The sequence below is a fragment of the Medicago sativa genome, chromosome 7 (genome assembly GCF_051527215.1).
Source record: "Medicago sativa cultivar Bolivia chromosome 7, Bolivia_mono, whole genome shotgun sequence".
In the NCBI taxonomy this organism is placed as follows: Eukaryota; Viridiplantae; Streptophyta; class Magnoliopsida; order Fabales; family Fabaceae; genus Medicago; species Medicago sativa.
Window position 1 is genome coordinate 73862740 of NC_140755.1, and position 19097 is coordinate 73881836.

The following is a 19097-nucleotide window of genomic DNA, read 5'->3' on the forward strand; positions in this document are numbered from 1 at the left end:
CTCACCTTCTCTTTACATATGATGTCATTCTCTTCACCAAGGCAAAATGTTATCAACTCTGATTCATTACTATTATGTTTTCGTTTCAGTCAGGCTTCAGGTTTGAAAATTAATCTTTCCAAGTCTAGGGATTTCTACTCAACAAGTACCCCTCAAGCAAAAATCAACAGGCTTACTTCCATCTCTGGTATTAGAAGCACAACCTCTCTGGATAAATATTTGGGCTTTCCCATTCTAAAGGGGAGACCTAAGCGCAGTGACTTCCATTTTATTATTGAAAAAATGCAATCCAGACTTGTCTCTTGGAAGCACAGGTTGTTAAATAAACCAGGAAGAGTGACTCTTGCATCTTCTGTTCTTTCCTCCATTCATTCTTATTATATGCAGGTTATTTGGCGCTTGGAATATTTGTGATAGTATCGACCAAACAACCCGCAATTTCATCTGGAAAGATAGTAATAATAAAGGTATTCATTAGGTAGGTTGGAAAAAAATTACTCGCCCCAAGCATGATGGCGGCCTCAACATCAGAATGACGAGAGATACCAACATCTGTTTATTGGGCAAGCTTGTTTGGGATATAATTCAATCTTCTAAGAAGTTATGGGTTGAGATTCTCTCAGATAGGTATGTTGCTGGGCCAAATATCATCCATTCTCTATCTCGATCCAGCAACTCTGTTGTTTGGTCATCTATCCTTCATGCTAGAGATGTCCTCAAAGATGGTTATTCTTGGTGTGCCGGTTCAGGCACTTCTTCTTTCTGGGTTGTCCTTGGAGTTCTTTTGGACTCTTAGGAACACTTATACCTTACATTGACATTCATGATCTTCACTTGACAGTTAAAGATGTGATATCCTTCAGCAATCCACATTCAAATGTCCTCTACACTCAGCTACCTCCATTTGCTTCAGACACCATCAACAATATGAATCTTAAATTCAACTCTTCGCTTGAGGTAGCTTTCATTTGGTTAGATAACAAAAATGGCATCTACACAACCAAAAGCGGTTACTCTTGGTTGCTCTCTCGCAAGGAACATATTATTACCTTTGACCCTTCTTCTACTTGGTCTTGGATTTGGAAGTTACAACTGCTGGAGAAGATCAAACTTCTCTTTTGGTTGGCATGCCATAATTCGGTGCCTACTCTATCCTTGCTCCACCATAGAAACATTGTTCACTCCCCGGTTTACTCTCGGTGTGGTCTCTCTGATGAAACTTTTCTCCATTGTGTGAGAGATTGTAATCACTCTAGACGTATTTGGCAACATCTCAGTTTCCATAAGCCCGATTTCTTCACAAATAATGTTACTCATGATTGGATTAAGAAGGGATCGACAAGTTCTCTATCTTTTCTTTTTGCAACAACTGTTTGGTGGGCATGGAGGAATAGAAACTTGATGTGCTTGTGCAATGGTAATTGGTCTGTTTGCCAACTTTCCTTTAACATTCAAGGTATGGTTGGCATCCTCAAAGCTTCTTATCCTTTGATCACAAATGGCGCTATGGATGAAACTTTGATTAAGTGGAAAAACAACAACCATTCTCATGTCATTCTTAATGTTGATGGAAGTTGTCTTGACTCCCCCATTAGAACTGGGTATGGCGGAGTCCTAAGAAATGAGGTAGGCTTTTACTTGTCTGGTTTTTCTGGTTATATCCATTATACCTAGGATATTTGCTATGCTGAGATTTATGCCATTTACCAAGGCCTCTTGTTGGCCAAAGAAAAAGGTATTGCTGACCTTGTATGCTATTCTGATTCCTTACTTTGTATAAACATCGTCACCGGCCCTTGCTTGTTGAGATTCCATGCTTATGCTGTATTGATTCAAGACATAAAAGAGCTAATGGAGCAGACTAATGCAACGATTAACCACACCCTTCGAGAAGGAAATCAATGCGCGGATTTTATTGCTAAGCTTGGCGCTTCGTCGGACACCGACCTCTTTCACCACGTCACTCCACCAGCGGAGCTCCTCCTCCTTCTCCAAAGTGATGCTACTGGAACTTTTTATTTGAGAGCCTAGCTCTCTGTTTTGCTTCCTTGTTCTCTTGTTTTTGTTAGCCTTTGTAAACAAAAAAAAATCATGGTTGTTAGGCGTACACGCTATATATCATAAGATCGTACAATCTCATGTGTCATCATCCTTCAAACATGCTATAATTATACAAAGATCGTTGTATTCGGCAGTGCAGAGGAAGAATGTGAGAGCAAAACTATTCTGTCGTGCTGTTTGTGAAGATTTCAACCCATTCAATGACGGTGTCCAACCTGTTATGTTGAGACAGAGTGTGATGTTACATCGATCCTCGCAAATTGGTTCCTTAAAACGAATGGCATTAAAATACCCTAAAAGATAATAAATTTTTACCGTAAATTTATCAATCAATATGTACTGATACATTAATTTTTTAGTTACTTTTGCCAATACATTAATTTGATCTTTATATTAATAGATAAATGAGTTTTTTTATAAACAAAATAATATTCTCCATCATTTAATATTTACTATTTTTTTATTAAAAAGAAATAGTAATTATTAAATATGTTTTATACATTAATTTTTTTTTGTTACTTTTGCCGATACAATAATTTGATCTTTATATTAATAGATAAATGAGTTTTTTAATATTCCCCATCATTTAATATTTACTATTTTTTTTATTAAAAAAATAGTAAATATTAAATATGTTTTATGATACAATGTAAAAAAAAGAAAGTATAAGTACTTAACAAGGAAATGGTCTTTTTTGAAATACAAAAGTTGATAAATAACTCCTTAATTCATAAAAATGATCGTTGATTTTTCTTGAAAAAAAAAAAAACGATCGTTGATTTAATAGTTTAGAACACAAATGTACTGAAACATTTCAATTAGTGAATGTATCGTGAAAACTATGAGAGTCGAAAATTATGGAAATTTCTTGAAATACCCTCACTAAGATTATCCATACTACTAACCGACAACCATAAATTGTGCTTTTGCGTATGATGATGTATACACTAGTTTGAAACCCGTGCCTTGCACGGGGAAATTTGTGCTGTATTTTTTTATATATATTTTAATTTATGTTGATAATATTTGTTATAAAAAAGAAGTACAATACATGTTAAAATGTATGTATACATATACAAAGGGGATACACATATCTCCTACGTGATTTTTTTTTATTTCATTGCTTCCCTTTATTAAATTATTTTATCATTTTGGTCTTGAGGTTTGTTAAAGTTAGAGTAGGCCCAGTGAACGTAAGCAGAGATCTCATCCATCGAAGAGATCATCACACTAACATCGAGAGTTAAACATACAGCCTTACAGGTAAGTTAACTCTATACCAAGTTAACATTATTAAAAGTACTTTATTATTTTTATGACATTTTTTTTTATCTTATTTTCCCAAAATTTCAAAAAAGAAAATCTATATTTTGATTAATATCAATTGAAGTGAGTTCTATTTAAAGAGGGTTCAAAAAAGAAATCTAACATGCTTGTTCACAATTAGAAATGGAAGATCCTTGATCCAAAAATCAATGTGATATACAGAGGAATCTATTAAAAATATATCAACTTGTAACCATCTAAATCAATTTAAATTGAAAAAACTTGTGTTAAAAAAAATGAAAAACTTACATTTCATTGCATAACTAACTTAAGAATGAATTAACAAACTAATATATATTTTATGCAACCTTCGATTTTTCAATACAATTTTGGGAGAAAATCTTGAATCAACAAACCCTAGCAACAATCATGAATTGACTATGTTGATGAACTATTTCAATGACAAAAAGTGCTTAGCTATTAATGTCTAACTCTATGACAACAATGTTGGCCTTGAAGTTATTTATAACATATTCTTTTTTTTTTTTTTCAAATAGTAGTTATTTAACCAGTAATGTCTGAATAGAATAAATAATAGCCTTTTAGTCTAATAGTTTATATTATTATGATGAAGTTATTTAATTTCTTAATATATAAAAAAAATTCACCAACCAACATATTTATCTCAAATCTTATGGGAAAATAACAACCCATGGAGTGAAATGATACAAATTTCATGGTAAATCATTATTGCCAACCCTTGTAAATTTAGAGTCATACCCTTTGCCTATCTTGAAATTGTCTCTACTAATACGATAATATTGTTAAGTGTTCTTCACAACATGGAACCGATTAATACTATAGACAACACATTCCCTCAATTGTGTTTGCAAAGATGTATATGAGCCTCTTTTTGGCTATTGCACGAGTCTAGTTTCATTGAAGAAAAAAAATCAAAATCGAAAATTAGATTTACCAAGAAACGCTTTTAATTTAGTATAAGAACACTAAAAACAACAAATTAATGATAACTTCAACATCCGTTAGGATCATTTTAAATGAGTGTGACTCTTGAGATTTTGATATTTCAATCACATGACATGTTTTAACAATCTTCACAATCATAAAATAATTCTAAGTAGAGTTTATGACGTTGGAAATCATGACAGTATTTGGGTTAGTTGTCATGTCAAAAGACCGACAAAATAAATATTTAGCAAAACTATGGTTGCAAATTATGAAAATGAAAAACACAAAACTTAAGGAACAAATAAATCTCTTACGAAAAATAAATAGTTAAAATGGTAAAAATAAATACTATTGTTTAACCCCCTTTTTTTTTTGTCAAACACTACAACATTTGAGTTGGCATCCATGGTTGCAAATCATGATCATATTAAAAAATATAAGTGAAAAAAAGCATAAAAGAGTAATAGTTTAGGAAAATAAGTAGTAAAAAAGCGCATCATGATAGTAATCGAAGGACAAAGAAATAACTTTTTTACTAAGATGAGTATGCCGAAACGTCATGCATTCTCACCTTTGTGCCTTATATATTTATTGGATGCAAAGATCCCTCTTAGTCAAAAGAAAATTCAAAATCGATTAGAAATAATACGACAATTAAATGACATTTAAGGGTCAAATCAAAATTGATAATCAATTACTATTAGCAACACCAATTTCTTTATGCATTAATTTACATATCCAATTTTATTCAATTATGTTTAAAATGATATGCTATTAAATTACCATTGGCAATCCCCTAAAAAAACAAAATTAACCTTAGCAAAAATCCCTCCCCTAGTTTGTGATCAGCAATTCATTTTATGTTATAAAGTCAAATTTCTACTTTCTAATAATTGAACGGGAATGCTATATGTGCATTGAATTTTAAATTTTTGATGATGTATCTTTAATGAAATGATAAATTACATTGAATGTAAAAGAGTGTCCATTTGTGAAATCAATGCAAGAAGAGAGGATATCAGTTAAAATATTTGGTACATTTGAACTGTTGATTTGAGCAATTTAATTCATGTAAATCGTCTTAAATATAAATTTATGCTAAGTCGAACTATTTTTCATTAAATGCACTAATTGACCTTGTCCCAGCTGTTTTTACTGTTGTCTTAAATTTTAGCAATTGAACATAATTTTGAATGGTGGCGAAATTGACAAAGAAAGGTGCTTAAATTAATTAGGAAAATGATGGATAACCCGTTTTCAAAAATTAGAAAATTAGAATATTCAAATTTTTAAATTAGAAGTAAAAGTTTATTGATGGTAGATAATGATTTGGGAAATTACACATTGGACTTGTGAATGAGAGTTCAATAGATATATTTTTTCATTGATTTATCCGGACTAATTGTCATATGTATAAAAGTAGTATGCTTTGAAGGATGAATATTCTTAGAAGGAATACCCAAGTGAGTTTGATTTCTAAGGTTTTGACATTTCAAGCACAATTCACATTCAAACAATCATCGCTATCAAAAAGTAATCATATTCATTTTTTTGAAAAGTAATCATAAGCATGACCCGTGATAAGTAATTGAGAAAAATCTTGACAATATTTGAATTGAAAGTAATTGAGAAAAAATTACAAAAGAAATCTATGAGATACATTGGTGTACACCATATACAAAATTAACGTATTAATTTTTATTTTAATTTGTCATTTAAAAAAAATTGCACTAATCAAGAAAAAAAAACATAAAAGAAATATAGTATTTAACTAAATAAATAGTATCAGAAAACGTGTTTCATGTTTGAAAAAGAAATTTCACAAATCCATTGAAGTCTTGGTTGCAAAATAAAAAATAAAATATAATTTTTTTTAATAAATCCATGAAAGATAAAAAGATGAAGAAATAAAATAATTAACAAAATAATAAAAAATAAAAAATAATAGAAAAACTCTATGATAGTTGTACTCAGAATACAAAGGATAGTTTTTTTTCTTCTACGGAATTCAAGAAAAAATGTGTCCTTTTCGTCCTTTTCACATTTGAGTTGCCTCAATTTATAGGTTGAAAATACCACACTTTAGAGCCTAAAAATTGTTCAAAATTGAAAATCAATTCAAGACATTTAAAACTATTAATAATATGTAATGTAATGTATGCATTATACAATTCCATCTATATACATCAAAATTCAGTTTGTGATTTGTAGAATTTGACATTATGAAAATCTGATCAAATTAATTGGTTTTATGGAATATTAATTGGTAATTCAAATCCAGTCATTGTCAACTCTAACTTTTAATTTTTTGTGATTTGTAAAATTAAGAACCAATTCCATAACATAGTGAACAAATTTTTGTATAGCCTCTAACTTTTATTTTCCACGCTAATAATTTTTTCACACGGTAAACTATTTTTAAGGTCATTTTTTCACATAATATTTTTTTTTGGTCAAGTCACATAATATTATTCTACATGTAATAATTTATACAATTGTTTTCTTTTTTTTCTACATGTAGTAATTTGTATGGTCATTTTTACCATATATTAATGGTATTATATTTTTTAAATTAAAATAATTTTTAGGATCGTTTTTCACAGGGTATTTTTCTACGTGTAAAAATTTGCACGGCCCTTTTTTTTCAAGTGATTCTCAAGTTGTTGAAATTATTACTTTTTTTTATGCTCAAATAAAGAATTAAAAAATAAGTTACACACCATTTAAAATTATGTCTTTTATTTTTAATTTCTTACAATTACTATTTTTTGCTTGATCAAATAAAAAAATTAACAAATCAATCAGATGCAAGTTAATTCTATTTGTCTTTTATTAATGTTGCCTTTTATAATTAGTGTCATGAAAATTTAGAAATTTAGTAATTTAATTTTCAATTGCCAAGTGGCACAATGCACAAGTGGATAGCCTATAAGAAAAGTAGCATTTAATATAGGTCATTGTAAAACATTTGCAATTGTATATAATATAGATTTCTAAAAATGGAAAAGGATTAACCAAGACATCGTCACTAGTTATAGGTCACATTCAAATCTTGATTGATATTAACTCTATCAACTGTTAGGATGGGCAGTATCTGTATATCTTGTTATGTGATGTCATTCACTCATCTTTCATACTAGATCGTCTACCCGTGCTGCCGCACGGGTCATATATAGTAGAAAAGGTAACTTGAAGAAGTATAAAATACCGTAGATTTTATTTGAGAAAACAACACAAATGCGAGTTTGAAAAAAGTACGTCGACTACGCCACGATATTGGATACACAGCTTTTACATAATATATACATTAAGGAAATACAATAACTCAATAGTGCCTTTCACAATGAAGCATAATATAATGCATTAACAATGTCAATACTGTCACTATATAGTGTCATTTGCAGAGCTATATTTGGTAGGATGTTTTAAACCATGTCTTGCCATGTCTTGGTCTTGGAGCAATTGTTTGAAAATATTCAGGAGCGAAAGAGGCAAACTTGGAAAAAATAGATGTTATGAGTGGAAGAAGAAAACAGCAACCGCCCTAGGTGAAAACAAATTAAAGAAAACGAAAACACTACCAACAATGAATTGAATTGAAGAAAATGAAAGGTGGAAAAAATTTATCACTAAATGCCTCCTAAGTTAAATAGTCTTTGGGATAGATATCAACATTAGCATAAACACCCTCCTGACGGTGCACCGGTAGCTGGCGCACACTACGCTAAGCCGATATGCTCCAGAAATTCTGCATTATGCAGAAAAATCTGCTAAAAAAACTATCCAATGCCTCAATAGTATATGTCTTTTGCTACACCAATACCCAATATGCTGGAGAAAAAAAAAAACTTAAAATACCTTAAACATTTCGCACACACAACTTAGCAAAACAGCTGCGTACGAATTTACATTAGGCCGCAATTCGGACAGTAGTAAAACAGAACAGCAATAACATTATACTTAATAAAAACAGAACAACAATTAATCACCCAGAACAACAATTAATCACCCTAAAGATATAAGCAATTAAAATGGATGGTTGTTACAAAGAACTATCAACTTACTTTCATCCGTTACTATTAGTGCTAACTTACATTAATTTCATTGACAACAACCACTACATAGTCCTCCAAACTATCCACCATGGGGATAAATTAATCCTCCAAAGCATGTACTACAAAAATAAAATCTATCATGGGAATAAGTTACTCAAGAATTGAGAAAAAATTAAAATTTTAAATACATTGTGAACTTTGAAGATTATTATGACCTCTACCATTGTTAGACATCTTTAAACACAAAATTAACTAACACAAAGATTTCGTTTATGATGAAGAGTTAGCAAGAATTGTGATCAAGAGAGTGGCAGTAGGATGCTCTATATAGAGCCTATTTTAGAAACTTAAGACATGATGGGGTTGATATTCTAGGTGAGTAGCCAATCATTATACAATCTAACTAAGAAGCACCATTTCAATAATTTGAGAAAATCAAGTAACAAACATTCGGATCAATCAATGGACCAAACAATCATACATGATACAAAACTTCATATAATCATATCAATTTGTAGAATTTAAAGAAAGTGTGAGGGAAAATGAACAAAAACGGACAGATCTATGAATATAATTTTTAGTGTGTGATCTACTATCTGGTGTCAGTGCTTCCATTCCATACCATCAACCAATTAAAAGTATAATTCAAAATAAGGTCATTTCAATCACATGGAGGAATTTCGTAGTTATAAACAACATGTTTTTAGTTTTCCCCGTAATTGTGGCAATATATTGCATTTCTTGAAAAATACTTCTCTACAATAGATAATCCAACCGGACTGGAAGTTGATTCCGAGAATGCTACAAAATAAATAGTTTGTAATTGTAAATTGAAGTAGAAATTTAAATTCCATACAAATCAAACACAATGACAACAACAAAAATCTACCTAAATTTGATCAAAAGAAACAAATCTTTCCATTGGATATTAAATACCAAAACAAAACCAGAGAATTAGTGAACCAAAACAGATAAGGCAACATTAGTCACTTGTGGATTCATCAATTATCTTCAGTTACATATAGAGAAAGCAAGTTTCATATAACAAACTGCATTACTATAGTTGGTTGTGTGTGTATATATGAAAATTCAAGGCTTCAAGCAATTTACAAAAACTGCATTTGGTTGTGGTGCACCTTCAGTCTTCTCATCTAAAACTACATTTATATTAAATCCTTAAAAATATAATACAACTATTAAATCTAAGAAAAATTAATAAGTTGCTTGATTGTTTAAATCACTAATTTCAGATGATCTTGAACCCGTGTTAGCAGCAAATGAAAACTATAGCACAATTTTCCTAAACCTATTGAAGCTCATGCCTTTAAATGATCAGCAAATGGTCTCTATTTGCTTACTGAGTTTGTGGAAATCAATGAATGAATGTTGCTGGAATAATATTCTAGAGGATGTTTCACATGTCATCTATTCGGCCACATCGGTTTTGCAAGATTGTATTTGGGCAAACTTTAGGAATGCATAACATAATTCTACATACCAGAATTCTGCACAACAAAATTATGCAGACCAGAATTTAGTAAATCGCATGAACAATGCAGAAGAGTCTCAATGGCACATACCTGGTCTAGGCTATTTAAAATTTTACATAGACTGTTCTTTTTTCCAGCGGCAGCAGATGATTGGTTGTGCATCAGTGTTACGCGACCATCACAATAGTTTTAGTATGGCCTAAACAACATGGATTTCTAGTTACTGAACATACTAATTCTTTCAATGCTAGCATTATTAAAAAAGAACAAAAAATATAATGAAAGATCAAATAGAAAGAAAGCACGCACACATCATTAACATGAAAACCAATGGCATGTGTTTGATATTTCACCCTGAGTTCATTTACATATTTGTCGAGATCAGTGAACAGATTTGGATCCAATGGAGTTGCGTATTAAAAAAATCGCATGATATGAATTGAATTAAATTAAAAATAAATACTTTTCAACAATCATTATATATGAATTGAATTAAAAATTAATTAACTAATCTTAATCACAACATTCTGAGATGCATACAGTTAAGAGACTGTATAGTTATAATAAAAAAAACAATAGACTATGATATGAACATCAAATAAGATTGGACAGCATTGCTTTTCAACTACATACCCAAATCAATCAACATTGCACTGAAACTGTGTTGGAAACTAAACAATACATATAATTGACTACAGCAAGGTTTGAAAAATCATAACCTTCAATTTGAAAATCCTTAAAATCAAATTAAACAAATCTCTTGTTTCAACCCCAATTCTGTTACGATTCAGAATTGAATCTATGAACCCACAAAAGATTAATCATAAATGAATCAAGCAACACAATGGTGAAAGAAGATCGTGGATGGCAGAAATGATTCCAAAAACAAAACCCAATAAGAGAATTAGAGAGAAATGAAACCCCAAATGCTTGAAACATGCTTACCTGTTACCTCCAGGAGAGAGAGAGAGAGAGAGAGAGAGAGAGAGAGAGAGCGAGACCCTAAACGGCGGTGACCATCGCCGAAGTGTTGACGGCCAATGAAAACCCAAAAGGGTTTCAATCCCTAGTTTTCACATGAATTCTCTTTTGGATATGTTCACCATCAACTTATGATCCTTGTGGTGGATTGCGGTAAGGTGGCCAGAAGTGGAGGCTATGAGGATGAAGAAGAGATGAGCGGTGGCTGAGAGAGGAGAAGAGCGGCGGCTGAGAGGGATTGAGAGAGGAGCAACCATGAAGAGAAAATGAGAAAACATGAAGTAGAAGAAGTTTTAGATAAATGAAGAAGTTTTAGAGAAAACGTGGGAGAGAGATAACTTGTGAGGATTTTTTGAGTGTAGTATATGCATCTACTTGACCCTGATTGGTTATTGATATGTTAGATATAGAAAACAGGCTAAAATTTAATGTGGCTGGGAAGTTCAATAGTTAGAGTAAACCAATGTGAAGGCTACCGAGGTTAATTTGAATCCGAGAATTTTCAAATGTTGGAGCCAAAAGTGTAGAATTAGGGTTTTCAAATTAGGTTAACATTGTTTGCTAGGATTAGATATAAAGGATTTTACCATATATCTACATGCAATTATTTCCTTCCCAGTATACAATTAATTATGGATATACACAACCAATTTCATAGTTTCGATGAACTTAAAAACCATTTAAATTAATTGAATTTGTAATTGAGATCGGTGAAGAGGACTCATGCTTCCATTCTATTTTTTGGTTGGAACATGTGCATGGTTTAGGACCAAAATATTGTTAAAAATTATTCTGAAAAGAGATTAATTTAATTAAGTAATTTTGGTGATTCTTAGAAACCAAATTTGATTTTTATTTCATTTTCGAAAACTAAACAGGTTTCCGTATCCCATGGCTACAAATTAAATTGAATTCTGAAAAAAGACTAATTTAATTAAGTAATTTTGGTGATTCTTAGAAACCAAAATTTGATTTTTATTTCACTTTCGAAAACTAAACAGGTTTCCGTATCCCATGGTTACAAATTAAATTGAATGAATCTTTAAGTAGTTAATGAGTTTGGTGTTAAAAACAAATTAGTCTGAAAGATCTATATCCAAATCTTAACTGAATAAATAATACTATTTTACTTAATGAGTCTTGTTAACGATTACCTTAATTGACTATCCATTAAAGAAGTTTAATGATTCAATTTCTGATGTATCAAATGCACAATTTTTTTTTTTTTTTTTTATAAAAACTATACTATCTAAACTTCTTAAAAAGTGCTCTTAAGGATCTCATTAACGTTTCCGTTACTTAATTGGTGGATAATGAGTGTTGTAAATTCTAATGTATGCACCATGGAATGTAATTCCCATCTAGGGGGTGGGAATAGGTCAGGCCATTCGTCAGCGGCCTAAGACCTGTCCTACTGAAAGCTCGATCCGGCCTAACTCGTTTAATAAATAAATAGGTCAAGCATGAGCTTTTTAAAAAGCCTATTAATTTAAACGGGCTAGGCTTAGGCTTATAAAAAAATCCTATCATGCTGGCCAGTATATGAGTATATTACATTTCCCCACATTTATTATTTATACAGTGCTAAAAAAAAAAGTTCCTTCAAATTCTCATATTATTGGATATTTACTCTTGAGATTTTGATGGTGGTAAACCTCTCCTAGCACAATAAATGTTAAACAGTGGGACCAATACATGTTAATTTAGCTATATGTTCTCTATAAATAGTCCTTAGATGGGCAGCATAACATAATCAATCATTCATCTCAACACACTAGAATTGCATTTCCTCTATCAAAATTGCCAAATCATGGCTAGCTCAATGCTTAAGGTTACATATTTGTCTGTGATGTGCTTGGTTATGACCATTCCATTAGCAAATGCTGACCCTGACTGTTTGGACGTAGTACAAAGTATAATACCATGCATTGAGTACATTACGACCCCTGATGCATCCACCCCCCCTGCACCATGTTGCAATGGGATGAAGAGTTTAAATGGCGAACCTCAATATGTTTGCAGGTGCCTCAAAGAGAACTTATTTCTCTTACCGGGACTCAATCTCGCTGCCCTTGCTGCCCTCCCTAACAACTGCGGTGTCAACTTACCCTACCAGATTACCCCTGATATGAACTGTAACAAGTATATCTCTCACTCTTATCCCTCTTTTTACAATCTACTTGCAAAAAGTTTTTACATATTAGTTGTATAGGTTTTAGGAATTTTTGTAAAGCAAAAATAGGATATGCATCATCATATGAAACGTTTTTATCGTTTTTATGCCTAATAAGTAATAGATATGTAAATATGTAAAGAAAACTAATGTCATATTTACTTTGCTCATTGCAGGGTAAACTAGTATGGAGCAGCTTGTAGGGTTTGTGGTAGTAACCAAAACAGAATAAAGGAGATGGCTTAAATTCTCCGATTGTAATCTGAATCCCCACTAGGGATCTCTTTATTATGTATTTCGATAATAATTAAAATAAAATTTGAAATATTTCAGCTTGAAATTTTTGTGATTTACCGTGACACTTTGGAATCACAATCATCTCTTAAATTTTTAATAAATAAACAATCATCTCTTGATCCTAACTTAGATATTACTATTTTATTTATTATAATAGATATATTGTAATTAAAATAGAGAATATTTTTAGGCAAAATGAGTCATTTCTTGTACAACAAAGTTAGTAATTACACATTTTGTGCTAAACTAAAGGAAAATGCTAGATATGGGATGAAATGCTTTATGTTATTTCAATTTGAAGAACTCAAGTTCAACCCGAAACTATTTGACTAATTTTTTTTTTTTTTTTTTATAGAATCCAACTTAACTTGTAACATCAATCAAATAATACTCCATACAAGGAGGAATAAAACCATTAATATGATCCGCGGCCTCTTGAATATTGGTCACTTTCTTGTTTAACAAAATATTATTTCGTTCCAACCAAATACACCATCTTGTAGTTAACCATATTAGATGAGACACGTATTTTCCTTTCTTTGGTGAGGAAATCGAATTGAAATGAAAGACGTTGTTAACTATATCATCGCTGAATCCAACAACTTTCCAATCCATCCAATTGAAGATTAAATTCCAAATGTCTAGCCGTTTCAATACCATTAGAACACAAGACACAACATTGTTGGTGCGCGTCACTAAAAGCTCCTCTTCTCCGTAATTCTACACGAGTTGGTAATCGGTTTTGCAATAATCTCCAACCAAACACACGTATTTTTTATGGAACTAAAATCAACCAAAGGCACAAAACAGCTGCATCAAAATTCAAGCTGCACAAAAAAGAGTAATAACATCAAAAAACAGCTGCATCAAAATTCAAGCTGCACAAAAAAGAGTAATAACATCAAAAAACAGCTGCATCAAAATTCAGGAAGCCACTGATACATGTACAAAATTCCATCATACAAATTGTACAACAGTGAGCATCTGTTTCAGGTCCAATTCCAATTCTGTCAAGAATAATATGTTTTAACCACTCTAGATCAAAGTAGCCTTCAGAGCTACTCAAGAACGAATTTATCAAAACCACTCTACCTCTAATAGGAAGATACCGACCACTCCACAAAGAAAACCTCTTCTTCATTGATTCAATAATCGGAGTCCAAGTCGAAAATCTTCTTGGATTGGCTCCAACCGAAATACCAAAAAACTAAAAAGGCACACCATCATTATTGCAAGTCAAAAAATGAGAGGCCCACGTCCAAAGAAGAATCCGCCAAGTTCAAACCACACAACTTACTTTTCAAGATGGTGACCATTTCAAAACTTCTCAAGATGGTTTTACTGTGCCACATATTCTCCCATGTTCCTTCTCCAAGTATGATGGTATCTTCCACATATAAGAGAAAATATCAAAATCGAGCATCATTTACCTTAAACTCTTGAAATAGACAATATCCACCGCCTTTCGTATTAATTCAGAAATCCCTTCAGATGCGATAAGGATCTTATAAATGCACCGAAGTTCACGAGTTTGGAGACAGTAAAAGAGAAATGACATATACCTGCGGAGGTTTATAGCGATGGTTTAAAAAACTGTAGCTATAGAAAAGCTATACCAACGGACAACGCTTTGGCTGTAGCTACAGAAATCATAAAAAATAAAGATTAAATTGGTAATGAAGGAAGTGGAAGAAGGATAATGGAGGGAGGGACGATTTGTTAACGAACAAGGCATGTACTGCGACAACAAACTCACGTGCGTCGAACAAATAAGGATTAGGGTGCTCATTGGCAGCGCACCCTAATCCTTCACATCTCCCTCCCCTCTGTTCCTCTCTCTATATTTCATCCGTTCTGCAGTTTTGTTCTTCTTTGATTTTATGTCACATGATTACCTTAAATCTTCAGTTCCTTCACAAATAATGTCAGTGCCAGGCTTAATCTGGTTGTTATCAACCCAAGTACGCAAAAAATCAAATTTTACAAAAACACAGTAGAGATGGAATGTTATCTATTTTTTTATTGTTATGTTTGATTGGCAGAAGGTGATTCAATATTGCTGAACTTTTGTTTTGTATTGTTTCAAGTGGTGCACTGGTTTATATTGAATAACCAATTATACCACTGTACCAATCATTCTTGCAGTTAGTGCTTGCGAATAACCGGTCTGGTTTTTACTACTGTACCAATCATTCTTGCAGTTAGTGCTTGCGAATACAACCGGTTCTGGTTTTTCTGGTATGTATTTTCTTTGTGGTGGCCTTGCTATTTTTCCAGATCCTAGATGCTGGTGTTGCCTTGCTATTTTCTTATGATCGTAGGCGTCTTGCTTCTTTTTTAAGGAAGACTTCTTGTTGTTCCTGACATTTGTACTAGATTTTGAATCTAAATGAAAGGAATTAAATCCAATTATGATACTCTTAGGTTTTTATTTTTTGCTATTTTGTAATTTGACATGCTTCTAAGATCCAAGACTTGACAAATTCAATAGAATTGAAGTTTTATTTGATTGTTTCATAAATTCATTTATTTAATTTATTTTATTTAGTTTTTAATTAGATTAGTTTTGCATAATAAAATTTTAATTAATTAAGCATAAGGAGTGTGATGTGAGTATATTAGTTGTTGCTATAATGTGCAGTGACGAAAAAAGCCATAGAAAAAATAATTGCAAGTTCTTATTAAGCTCTATACCTATTGCCAAAATCCGTTGGTAAATCCGAATTGTTTTGTCCAACGGATGAAATTCCGTCACTATAAGTTATAGTGGCAGAATAAATCCATAGGTATATCAGACTATCGAGTACACAAAAATTATTGTATAGGTATTTGGTGCTATCCCTACGGTAAAATGACAATTACCTACTATATTTTGGTGTCACTAAATGTCAAGTTTTTTGTTTTTTTACATGATCTTATACATGCATCCAACTAAACAAATATGTTTATATTTAGCCAAACTCTACGGATGATCAACTTTCAAAATAAGTTCCATGGAAGAAACAATCACAACTTTAGGTGACACAACATTCCTATGAAATTCTCTTACGAAGCACATCACATCTTTATTAATGATGCTCCAAAAATCTTTAATAAAGTTAAAATTAAAATTGTCAGAACCTGGACTCTTATCTTGCTACTCATATTACTTCCCTAACTTATTCCATCTAGCCTCGGCCTTGATACAATGGTTTCAGTAAAGTTGTGTTGGAAGTGACGCTTTACTTCTTATTTACTTAACTAAACATGCTTCACTATTTATTGTAAATTTTCTATAAAAATTATTTATCATTGAATTAAGAGCAGGTAAAAGAGAAAGCGAACAAGAAAATTTGAAAAGCCACACCATGATGCTAAACGTGGGCAGTTGAATAAGATGTGGGTAGTTTTTTTAATTAAAATAAAATTAATAAAAGGTTAAAATTGGAAGAAAATATAAAAAAGTTAATTACAAGCTATAAGCTCAAAAACTACCTGAAATAACAGTTAAAAAAACGCTATAAACTAACGAGATTTTTTTTTTTTACCGAACACGTCTCATTCTACTAAAACAAACTTATAAACTAGTCCAAAAATCTATAAACTAGTTTATTTGTGTTACCATACACAACCCGGAATCTCTCACCCACTGCATCCTTCTATTCCTTTTATTATCCCTTGAGAGAAGAGGAATATGTCAATTCTACTCTTATCACTCTCAATAGATCTGTACCAAGTGAATTTCCTTTCTAGCATTAAAATATAAATTAAATTCATCCTTTCCACAAAGTAATAAAATTCTGCATTCAGGATGTCTGCAGGCTATTATTTCAATCCCTTTTTTTTTTTTTCTCTCTAGAAATTATTGCATTAAAAACTCCCCCTAGACACCAATCACCCTTCTCCCAACCGTTATTTAGAGTAGTCAAGTTTCACAACTTTTTTCACTTGCCAGCAACATTGCATGGTGAATATATTATAGTAGATTACCCTCCCTTCACCTAATTCTTAAATTACACTATTATTTCTCTCATGTCAAAATATACAATATCCTTCCATCTTATGCAAAACTTATGAGAGAAAATTAAACTCCCCTATTTTGAGAGAAACTTGAATTATATTCTCCACTCTTCTTATGTCACTCCCCTTCATCAACTTATAAAACCCCTATGACAGTACTGATCAGTGATCATAGATGCTCTTATGAATGATTTTACCTTAAATGCTCTAAAATAATCTTATGGATTTTAACAACTTATAGCCAGGTGAGGTGGTATACAAGGATCCAGCTGATCTGCTACACTTTATGGCATGCATTTATGTCTATCTCTCCTATATTTAGGGATGACAATGGGTACCCATTGGGTAGGGTATTATAGTGTCCATCTTCATACCCGAGTTTATAAACAATCCCCGTACCCGAGCACATACTGGACAACAAGTTTGGTATCCATCGGCCCGTACCCTATAAACACCTAAGTGTCCGTACCCGCATCCATTACCCATATTTTAACAACAAAAAGACAATAAATAACAAAAAATATCATAACATAATTAAAACATGATCTAAAATCATTTAGATCAACTTATAAAATACTACTACACAACATAGTATTTGGCCAAATAAAAGCATCAAAAGTATTAAAAAAAAAGTGCAAACTACAATAAATATAAAAGTCTTAAGATTAATCAACTAATTGTAGTATTATAAAGGCTTAATAGCAGTTTTGGCCCCCTATGTTTCAAAAAGTTGCGATTTTGGCCCCCTAACTAAAATAATTCGATTTTGGCCCCCTATGTTTTGCCCCCTTTGCACTTTTTGGCCCCCTAGGCCAATTTTGACCAAGTCAATGAGTGGACTCTACTACATAGACAGATGTGTGGATACATTCGTCAATGGGTTGATGATAATGTTTTGAACGACATTAGTGGGGAGAACAATGCAAAATCATTATGGGATAAGCTTAAGCAACTGTATGCGAAGAAGACAGGTAATAACAAGATGTTTCTGATAAAGAAAATGTTAGGTTTGAAGCTCCAAGAGAGGACTTCGTGTGCAGATCATTTGAATACTTTTCAAGGAATTATGAATCAGTTATCTTCTATGGGTATTAAGTTTGATGATGAAATTCAAGGTTTGTTTCTTCTCGGTTCTTTGCCCGACTCGTGGGAAACTTTTAGAATGTCTTTGTCTAATTCTGCTTCTGATGGTGTGTTGTCAATGAACCTTGTCAAAAGTAGTGTTTTGAATGAGGAAATGAGAAGAAAGTCTCAAGACTCATCTTCAGAGTCATGGGTATTGGTTACTGAATCAAGGGGGAGAAACATGAACCGATATTCAGGTAATAGAGAGCAAGGCAGAAATAATTCCAAGAAAGTTATTGAGTGTTACAACTGTGGTAAAAAGGGACATAAACAGAGATTTTGTTGGGATTTGAAAAAGGAGAATGAGAACAAAGGTAAAGGAAAAAATAAAGAAGAAGATTCAGATGGTGGCTCGACTAATCTGACATATGATGATGAATTGCTTCTTGTTGAAGAGCATGATATTGTTGATAGTGCATCCAGTTGGGTGATTGATAGTGGTACTTCAGCACATGTCACTTTCAGGAGAGATGTTTTTTGCTCATATACTTCAGGTGAATTTGGTGATGTGAAGTTGGCTAATGAAGATGTGTTAAAGTGTGTTGGCCTTGGGGATGTTATTTTGGAGATGTCTAATGGGACAAAGTTAACTCTCAAGGATGTGAAGCATGTTCCAGACATCCGGTTGAATTTGCTTTCGGTGGCTAAACTATGTGATGAAGGTTATGACGGTTTGTTCTC

General features: G+C 32.1%; 1 protein-coding gene and 1 long non-coding RNA gene across 3 annotated transcripts; one reads left to right on the plus strand and one right to left on the minus strand.

The window, feature by feature from the left end:
• Positions 1–7494: 7494 nt before the first annotated feature.
• On the minus strand, positions 7495–11384 carry LOC146908347 (uncharacterized). Of its 2 annotated transcripts, none has more exons than XR_015018759.1 (3): positions 10151–11384; positions 9710–10040; positions 7495–8485 (listed from the first exon to the last, which is right to left on the minus strand). It is a non-coding gene; the product is annotated as an uncharacterized LOC146908347 (long non-coding RNA). The 2 variants fall into 2 exon arrangements; XR_015018758.1 differs by having other exon boundaries at positions 10787–11379.
• Positions 11385–12568: 1184 nt separating this feature from the next.
• Positions 12569–13335, plus strand: LOC146908348 (non-specific lipid-transfer protein-like). Its single transcript, XM_085725281.1, has 2 exons — positions 12569–12964; positions 13172–13335. The coding sequence occupies exons 1-2, from the start codon at positions 12633–12635 to the stop codon at positions 13179–13181; spliced, it is 342 nt and encodes a 113-aa protein (XP_085581407.1). The 5' UTR covers positions 12569–12632; the 3' UTR covers positions 13182–13335.
• Positions 13336–19097: the final 5762 nt, after the last annotated feature.